The sequence below is a fragment of the Zingiber officinale genome, chromosome 9A, assembly GCF_018446385.1.
Source record: "Zingiber officinale cultivar Zhangliang chromosome 9A, Zo_v1.1, whole genome shotgun sequence".
Taxonomy (NCBI): Eukaryota; Viridiplantae; Streptophyta; class Magnoliopsida; order Zingiberales; family Zingiberaceae; genus Zingiber; species Zingiber officinale.
The window spans coordinates 134,253,201-134,263,500 of record NC_056002.1 but is presented as its reverse complement, the minus strand read 5'-3'; the positions used below and the strand labels follow the sequence as shown (position 1 = coordinate 134,263,500).

Genomic DNA, 10,300 nt, shown 5'->3' with positions numbered 1-10,300 from the left:
ATATTAGGAAATACATCTCCAAGATGTTAGTATCAAACGCAAATTTGATTAAAATCAATCTAAAATAAACTAAATCAGGCATTTAATTCCCTTCCATAAATTTGTGTTTATTATTCTCTACACAAATATGGTTGAGCACAGCCGGGATCCTCTGATCCCGTCTGCCCCGGTTCACTCTGGACCAGAGGCAGTGATAGATGGATTTAATGATCCCCACCTGTTTAGTTGAATTCCACCTATCACTATAGTGGACCGGGGCCCTGATCCACTAAATGCGGACCAGATGATCCCTGCTCGGTTGAGCATTTCTCAATCCCTCAAGTAACCTCTACCATCTATTGTCTATGTTAACAAGCCATAAAAGATATAAACCTAGGACGACAGATATTCAAAAGGACAATAAACCACTCAACGTAGAAAACTAATTGGGTCTGAGTATATGGATCATACCTGACAAATTAACCCTAAAGCATTGTCATCAAACAAAGCAGTGTAAGCATCATAAAATTTACAAAATTATCAGGAACTAATACTCAAGATAGTGGAATAATTGGCCATCAAGTCATCCATATTGACCATCAAGTCATCCATATTGATTTTAAGAACATAACATTTCCAAAGTACAAATCTAATTTGAGGCATGTCGCAGTTCATGATGGTCAATGGAGTACAGCCCTCTATTTAACGCGATCATTAGACAAAAACTTCAGTTCATATACCCATCATTGAACCATCATTGAACCTCAAGTGGCTCGTTGATGCAATCTAATACAAGGAAACTGCTAGGTCAGCTAGCAGGTTATTCTTCTATTTCAGTAATAAAGCAAACTTCACAGCGAAAGAGAAGGTTAATACTCGGAAACTAAACTTACTTGTTGTAGAACACGGTTCACATATTAGAGAAGCTTATCATGTTGCTTGCCCTTCAACCACAGCAGAGAGCAGCTCACATGGAGTGAGAGGAACCAAAGAATGTTCTGTGAAGATTTCTTAGTATAGGGACCATGGCAAGCAGAACTATTTGAAGATGTTCTGAACTATTCAAGCGAATACCAAATTGGCCAGTTCCTCTGTTATTCAAGTTTGCATGACCGGTGATATTAGTTCCTCTGCCAAAAGGGATCTGAGACTGAATATTGCAGCCGAGCGAGAGGTCATCATGCCACTCCACGAAAGATAATGCAATAGTGGACAGTGCCTGCCCTATAGGATAATCTTTGTCTCGTAAGACAGCTTCAAGACGGCCTCCATAGGCCACATCACCCTTGCCGGTCATTGCTCCTCCACTCATGAGTAATCTAAATCTTCTGCTAAGTATAAGCTTATCTTCCAGCTTTATGCCAGCAGACGTTGAGTCCCCAAGAACAGAAACTGAAGCTCCTGCAGTTGTATTGTTTCGCCTAAAATTTCTAAACCTTGTTTCACCACGTAATGTGTAGGCGATGTCCTTCCCAACAGTCTGCATTTCCAAACCTAAAGAAGTTGCTTTTGATTCACTATGCTTTAGTGAGCTACCCAGCTCCATTTGAAAAGTGCATTCCTTCTTATCCTTTGTCAGCTGACCAGAAACAGATAGTGGGATCTTGTCTTTGACAACAAATACTCTTTCAACATTCAAACCTTCATAACCAACATCATGATCCCAACCCTGAGAATCTAGCACAGGCCTGATAAGCCATTGGTTGGAAGAATCCAGAAACCTATATCGGTGAGAAGGATTGTCACAGTCAAAGGAATGAGGAAGAACATAGTCTGGCAAAGGTACTGGCACAGTTGCAGAACCATTGGATTCTTCCTCAACCTCCCCCAAATTATTCTCCAAAGGCAAATCCTTAGCCATATCTGCCAATTTAGTTGCAAGTTTCCTTTGCTTCCTCTCCTCCGTGAGTTGTTTCTTATAAAAGAGCTTTTCCCGGTAATCTAGCTCCTCAAAGTATGCCTTCTTCTGAGCTTTACTAAGCTTGGATATTTGAGATTTACTGAGAGGCTTGAAAGGCGGTAACTCATCATAATCTGATCCCTCATCAGAACGGGATGACTCGGCCAAGTCATCATCTAAGTTGTCATCCTCATCAAATTGATCTTCTGGCAATTTAAGTTGAGGTCTTGACTGTAGAAGGGAAGACAAGAGAAAGGGTAAAGGAGGAGCTCTGCGACGAGATCCAAATGGCTTACCAGGAGGACCATCCTGTAAATTTAGGAGAGAGTTGGCTTCTGCCAAAATTTTTGAAGCAAATGAAAGCAACAACAGCTGTGGTTTCCAAACTTGGCCATTTGGTAGCACTCTCTGACCAGCCCTATTCATCCTACAGGCCGAGTGGTTCTCAACCAGAGAAACAGGATTCATGAGCCGAACATCCCCAGCAGCCTGGCGAATTGCTTGTTGAACCACATGAGTCCTCTGAGTCACAAACATATCATAACTCAAAGGGCTACCATTTGGGCCATCTGGAGGAGCAGAAGCAGCATGTGTTAGCACAACAATTGCATTGAACCAAATGGATGCTCCAAATATGTTTGTGATGGTCTGCAGTAGTGGAGCATCTCCAAAATCCCTACTTTGCATGTCCAACCGATCAAAGTAAAGAACAATGTCAGGAGGCGACTTTTTGATAAACTTCTTGACGGAATGGAGAATTTTTTCATTGCGATGTTGATCCAAAGAAGATAAGAAAAGCCCAGGTGTATCTATAACCCTAACCTTGATCCCCTGAACCATGCCCACTACTTCTTGAACCTTCTTTGTCCCTAACAGGAACGCATCTGTTGGCAACTTAACCTCATCAAATATTGAATTAATGGTAGCAGTCTTACCGACCCCTGATTTTCCAATAACCATTATTGTGCAGGAGAAGTCCAGTGTCTCTTGTCCAGCAGCCTCAAGTTGCCCTGCCACAACACTAGCTTGGTCAAAGCTAAAAACACCTGGTCGTTTTGTGTTTCTCTTGAGCTGCTCAGCCAGACCTAGCCTGTACAGAACCTGAGCAACAACAGCATTATGGGGTGTTTGTCCAAGTCTATGGGCCAATCGAAGAAACTTGACCCGAATCATTTGCAGCTTCTTGCGTGTCTCATCATTCTCCTCCTCCTCCTCAGATGGTACAATAGATGGTTGAGAATTAGTGAGAGTGGTAGAGCCCCTGGATTGCTGAAGGGGACGGAGAGAAGGCTCTGGTAAAGAAGCAGAGGAACCAAGGCCAGCTGGAGCTGTCAAACTAGAGCCTCTTGAGTTTTCAGGTTTTGGAGAAAGTAAGGTTGATGGAGTAGAACGTTGGGTATTTTCACTTGATCCAGAGTTTAGGTTTCCAACATATTGCTCCTTAGGTTTATCGTTGGAACCATGCATATCACCTGTAGCTTTTTTAGAATAACCATTAGCTGCATTACCAGCTGCATTAGCAACATGAGCACGAGGTGCATCTTCATTGATCCTAGAAACAGAAACATTAGTTGCACCACCAGCATCCTCATTTTTCGCAGTACTGTGCCCATTAGTTACAAAACTAGTGTCAAGTTCGGCATCATTTGCTGTCAGCTGCTGAAGTTTTTCCAGCCCTTCAGTGATGACCACAGACTTGACCAAATCATCTTTCATATCCACCAAAGGAGTCAATTTGTTTGAATTAGTATCACAAGCTAGCTCTCCATTATCATCTGGCATAACAGATTCCACTCTCTCAAATTCTTCAACCTCACATCTGTCGCTTTGTAGTTCTTTGCTAGTTGTCCCAATATTGAATTCAGATCCATTTGCAACTTCTACTTCTCCATCCACATGATGTGAGGCCATAGGACTGGATCTATTCTGCATGAACATTTTCTCACCATCCTCAATATCAGATGATCTCTTTGCAACTTTGTCTATTTCATTTCCAACCTCGCTACATGAAACCAGAGAATCAGTTTCAATGTGCATTGGCTCTTTTTCAGCATCCCTTTCTCCAGAAAGATGGCATGATTTATCACAAGATGCATCCCCTTTGTTAGGTTCAACTGCTACTGATTCATCTGTATCCTTGTCAATATGCTGAGCATCAATTTTAGCACCTACAATCTCATCAAACTTTTGCTCTCCAACAGATGTTTGTTCTTTTGAACTCTGATTAGAGGATAAGGAAGGATCTGTTGACTCATCTGATGATCTCTTTGCAACTTTGTCTATTTCATTTCCAACCTCGCTACATGAAACCAGAGAATCGGTTTCAATGTGCATTGGCTTTTCTTCAACATCCCCTTCCCCAGAAAGATGGAATGATTTATCACAAGCTGCATCCCCTTTGTTAGGTTCAACTGCTACAAATTCATCTGTATCCTTGTCAATATGTCGAGCATCAACTTTAGCAGCTACAGTTTCATCAATCGTAGCATCTACAGTCTCATCTCTCGTATCACCATCAATTTTAGCATCTACAATCTCATCAAATTTTTGCTCTCCGACAATTTTTTGTTCTTTTGAACTCTGATTAGAGGATAGGGAAGGATCTGTTGACTCATCTGATGATCTCTTTGCAACTTTGTCGATTTCATTTCCAACTTCGCTACATGAAACCAGAGAATCGGTTTCAATGTGCATTGGCTTTTGTTCAACATCCCCTTCTCCAGAAAGATGGCATGATTTATCACAAGCAGCATCCCCTTTGTTAGGTTCAACTGCTACTAATTCATCTGTATCCTTGTCAATATGCTGAGCATCAACTTTAGCAGCTACAGTTTCATCAATCTTAGTATCTACAGCCTCAGTTCTTGTATCATCAAATTTAGCATCTACAATCTCATCAAACTTTTGTTCTCCAACAGATTTTTGTTCTTTTGAACTCTGATTAGAGGATAAGGAAGGATCTGTTGACTCATCTGATGATCTCTTTGCAACTTTGTCTGTTTCATTTACAACTTCGCTACATGAAACCAGAGAATCAGTTTCAATGTGCATTGCCTTTTGTTCAACATCCCCTTCTCCAGAAAGATGGCATGATTTATCACAAGCTGCATCCCCTTTGTTAGGTTCAACTGCTACTAACTCAATTGTATCCTTGTCAATATGCTGAGCATCAACTTTAGCAGCTATAGTTTCATCAATCTTAGCAGCTACAGCCTCAGCTCTCATATCATCAATTTTAGCATCTACAATCTCATCAAAATTTTGCTCTCCGATAGATTTTTGTTCTTTTGAACTCTGATTAGAGGGTAAGGAAGGATCTGTTGACTCATCTGATGATCTCTCAGGATCAACATTTTCATGTCCATCAGACATCTGATGATGCAGCCTGGACTGGTTTGGGAAATTGAATCCCTCAGAACCAACAATTTCCTCTTCTTTGTTTCCTTCTTCAACATTTTGATCACCCACCTGCACATCAGCTAATTCAACAGGGTTTTCCAGCTTACCAACTGCGTCATTCCCCAAGATAGTTTCCAGATCATCACGTGAATCAGAAAAAGCTTGCAGCGACATCGGAGTTGGAGGCTCCATCGCCTCCTCAAAGACCTCGTCGTCCATCACATCTTCCGATCCATCCTTAGCCTCCAAAGTTTCACCATCGGCGTCCTCCAGACCCAGCCTCGGATTCCCATCCTCTGACGCCACCGCTGATGCCTCAGGCTCATCTTTTGCAGAATCAGTGCACAGCTCCATCGAAAATCTAACTCGATCATCAAACCCAGAAAAAGTCAAAAATCAACAAAAAAACGAGATGAAGATCAACAAACGCCAAAAAACATCGACACAAATTAAGCCGGTGGCAGTTCCTAGGTCTATCAAGGAACCGAGAAATCCTAACAACGCTAGAAAACGAAACACAATAGCAAAGAGACGGACGGAACAGACCTTTCGATCGGAGGAGAAGCGGAGGGAGGCGCAGATCTGGTTTCCCTCTTTGTTCTTGGCGGAGAAGAGGAGCTGGAGGAACCCTTGACTAAAAACAGGAGGATTAAAATGGCCGAAACATCTATTCATAGCAAAGGAAAAAAAGCGAAGAAGATATGGACGGTCTGGATCAAAAACTACGAAGATCGGAAGATGGATAGCCCCCTTGAACAGCACGGCGTGTACCGCATCGTGGACCCTCCATTGACTCGTTGAAGCCTTGTAGGTTTGGGTTCGATCGTGATTCAAATCCCTTTCAGCAATTTATTAGAGGGCGCATTCAGATTTATAAATGGACCAAAGTGCACATTATATTTGAATATTTATCAAATAATATATATAATTTTCTATTTTTTCATTCTACCTATTAATTATTTGTCTCTTTTCTTTTCTCTATCTTATTCATGTAATTTTTTTCTCTTCCCTCTCTTCTCTTTCCTTCCCTCTCTCTTTAGGATGCATGCATACATGCAAACATAATATGTGTCTAATATGATTCCATATAAGCTCACGTACAAGCATAATATGAGATTGATATGATTTTATATCAGATCCAACATATCATGCCACGTTGGATCTGATATGGAATCATATTAGACTCACAAAATTAGGGTTTAGCGTATTTCTTTTTATAACATTTTAACATCTTCGGAAAAGTCGAAATATGCAATGAACGACACCGTTAGACTCCCTATAGCCTCAAAAATCCTCAAAACCTTAAACGAGTCCAATCAATCAAAAGCCACTGATGGACATAAGAGCCTCAGATTGGACTCATTTCAAGTCCTGTGGAGTTTTGAGGATACAGAGAGTCCAACGGTATTGTCCATTTTATATTTTGATTACTCTAGATGTATTAAAATATTTTTGAAAGAATCAACTAAAACAGTCCAACGTGGGTCTGATATGAACTATAGACCTGATATGATGCATATTAGGTTCACGTTGGGCCTGATATGGTTCTATTTCAGACCCACGTTGGGTCTGATTTATCTTGTGTAGGGGTGATCGCGGATCGGGTTGGTTCAGTTATTAGGATAAAAAATTATCCGACCCTACTAGATTAGATAATACAATATCAAGACCTACATCCGGCCCTATATCCGGCAGTTAGTATGTATCAGATATCTGACGGATTGTCAGTTATTTGGATATCCGACCCTATATCCAATGAAATATAAAATATAAATATAAAATAATAAAAAATAAAATATTTTAAAATGATAATAGACATTACTCATTACACGTTGTAGTAGCTAATTGCCAATAGTTGCTATAACGTGTAGCAACTTATTGGCAGTAGCTACTACAACGTGTAACAGCTTATCCGCAGTAGCTACTATAACGTATAGCAACTTATCAATAGTAGTTGCTACAAGTAGAGGTGATCGCGGATCGGGTTGGGTCGGTTATTGGGATAAAAAACTATCCGGTCCTACTAGATCGGATAATGTAATATCATGACCCTACATCCGGCCCTATATCGGACGGATTTTTTTTTCGGTTCGGTTCGGGTCGGTATAAGCGGGTTGGTCGGTTTGGCGGGTTGACTGCTCACCCCTAATCTTGTGGAGGTTCTTTTTTAGACAATTCTTATTTTATTTTGAGTTTCGTTGAGATTGTTATACCATATTTTGTCAACTTTAGTGGATATAATTGTAACAGAGATTTAATATGGAGCAACAAAACAAGCGAGATAGTCGGAAGGACAAGTAACAAAATAAGAGCATGCTTACTATGCCCTTCTACAAATTGTTCTCCTTCACAGAGTCCACACTCTTGATGTTGTTGGATTCGCTTGGTGTCACAGGGAATGGAGTTTCTCTACCACTTATGATGGTACTCTTCAAAAATTTGATCCAATCATTTGGAGGAGCATCAAACGGGCATGATGTGCTTCATCAAGTTTCCAAGGTATGTGCATTACGATCACTTTTTTAGCATTCTATTGTATGATTGGTTCCTCGAAAATACTTAACACTTAAAGAATGAAGTTTGCTGGAAAAGAATGTTTAATAGCCATGGATTTGATTGCATACAAGTAGCACTGGAATTTTTCTACCTATTAATTGGAGTAGGCATTGCATCTTTCCTTGGTCAAAATCCACTTATAGACCTAGAAACCTCAAATTGGACTCATTACAAGTCCTATCGATGTCATTCATTGCATATTTCGACTTCTCCAAAAGTGTTAAAATGTTATCAAAAGAAATACGTTAAACCTTAATCCCGTGGATCTAATATGATTTTATAACAAGTCCACGTTGAGTCTGATATAATTTCATATTAGGCTTATATTATGCTTATATACATGCATGTATCCTAACGAGAGGGAAGAGAAGAGAGGGAATGACAGAAAAGAGAGGATACGGTAAAGAGAAAAGAGAAAAAAAATTATATGTATGAGAAATATAATGTGCCTTTTGATCTATTCTTAAATCTGAATGTACCTTTTAATAAATTGCCGAATCTCTTTGCTTCGTAGTCAAATCATCAAATCTACTTGTAAAACATTATCGTTCATGGATAGATAGTGACACTAATCTCATAACTTCATTAGATCATCTAATTTTTATAAAAAATAGTTTGTACATTATTCGGCAGGTGTGTGGTTCAATCCACTCCCCGTACACCACTAGATAAATCAAGAAAGTATAAGTGATGCTCCTGAGGTTATGATGTAGCGGAAAGGTATCCAGATTGTCATCCAGGTATCTTCAGTTATGATAAATTTATAGAAATTTTTCCTTCAAACTTCGTAGAGACGAATTGATCATCTTAGATTACAACCTGATTAATCATTTAAAACACAAGCTACCCCTGATTTGATGACCACATGCACGAAAAATTCAACACCATTAGTCGGCGCCTAGCTAGAATCGAATCTCGCTTGATGGATTCACCGCCAAGCCCAATTGGTACCCCGAGAACATCAAATCAACTTGTAGAACACTATATCCTGTGGATTTAAATTCAGTTGCTTTTTTTTATTAAATCATCAAATTAACTAGTAGAGTAGTATATTTTGTGAATCAACTTATTGCTTCTCAGAAAAATCAACAAATGGTGTTGAATCATCTCTCGGAATCCATTTATGCTTTTTAAATTTATCATAATGGTTGATAGAAAATTTTCATAAATTAGATAGATCATCTTCCAAATTAATCAATTCGAAAAGTAAAATACTTAGATTAAAAAAAAATAACAAATTGGCTCTTAGAACATTATAGGTTGTGGATCAAAACTGGTACAAATCTCATCACTTCCTAATCAAATCATCAAATTGGCCCGTAGAATATTGTAGTTTGCAAATCGACAATAATACATCTATCATTACTTCATCAAATCGACAAATGGACTTAAGAATCTTGTAGTTTGTAATCAATGGTGATACAAATTTCATTGCTTCTTCGCTAGATCACCAAATCGACTCATAGAATGCTACATTTACACAACATAAATTTTGTCACTATTAAATTTTTATTAATGTCAACTATAGAGTTGACCATAATTCAATTCTAGATGAGAACAAAATATTTTTTTTTTCAAGATGTTAATTTAAAACTATCTTAAAAAATTATTGATCAAATGTTATTGCACAAAAATAAAAAAATACCCTTGATTTATCAAATCATAATATGGACGCCTTTTTTTCAAAAAGATAAATAAATTAAAGACACCTTATCGCGTGTAGAATCATAATTGCTATAATAAGATCTAGCTAGTGACTAGCACATGAGGTGTTGTCATCATGAAATTTATGGTTCGAATTTTAATAAAGTCGGGGTAAATATCTCCCTTATGTACTAGTCACTATTCCAAAGGCTAGTAGTCATCCGTGATTTAACTCCTCCGTGTTTGCTATAACAAGTGTCCTCTTGTGACGGTCTAGTGGCTAACACATAAGATATTGTCACCATAAGGTCTGGGGTTCGAATCTTGGTAAAACCGAGGTAAATACCTCCCTTATGTGCTAGCCACTATTACAAAGGCTAATAGCCACCCGTGATTTACCTCCTCCGCGTTGGTCCTAGGATGGGTTGGCGAGGGTGCTGGGGGCGAGCGTATTCGCCTTTTGCCACCATAATTACTATAACAAGTCCCCTTGGGACGATCTAGTGGCTAACACATGAGGTATTGTCACCATGAGGTCTGAGGTTCGAATCTCAGCAAAGTCGAAATAAATGTCTCCTTTATGTGCTAGTAATTATTCCAAAGGCTAGTAGTCATCCGTGATTTACCTCCTCCATATTGACGAGTTGATGGGGATGCTGAGGTCGAACCATAATTGCTATAACATATTTAAAGTTTAGGATTTAATTTGATTAAAAGAAAGTAAATTATCGGTTAAATAGTTGTAGTTAAATTTTAAAATATAAACTCTGATATTATTATATAAAAATATTCTTTATTAGTCAAAACTATTTAAACTCCATC

The 10,300-nt window shown here is 38.9% G+C and overlaps 1 protein-coding gene across 1 annotated transcript; it reads right to left on the bottom strand.

The window, feature by feature from the left end:
* Window positions 1–542: 542 nt before the first annotated feature.
* Window positions 543–5,932, bottom strand: LOC122019984 (translocase of chloroplast 120, chloroplastic-like). Its single transcript, XM_042577659.1, has 2 exons — window positions 5,825–5,932; window positions 543–5,639 (listed from the first exon to the last, which is right to left on the bottom strand). Exon 2 carries the CDS (start codon window positions 5,630–5,632, stop codon window positions 947–949), a length of 4,686 nt encoding a protein of 1,561 aa, XP_042433593.1. The 5' UTR covers window positions 5,633–5,639; window positions 5,825–5,932; the 3' UTR covers window positions 543–946.
* Between the last annotated feature and the right edge of the window lie 4,368 nt (window positions 5,933–10,300).

Bases quoted from the DNA above. Each gene is read 5' to 3' on its own strand.
- LOC122019984 (XM_042577659.1), bottom strand. From the start codon at position 5,632: ATGGAGCTGTGCACTGATTCTGCAAAAGATGAGCCTGAGGCATCAGCG.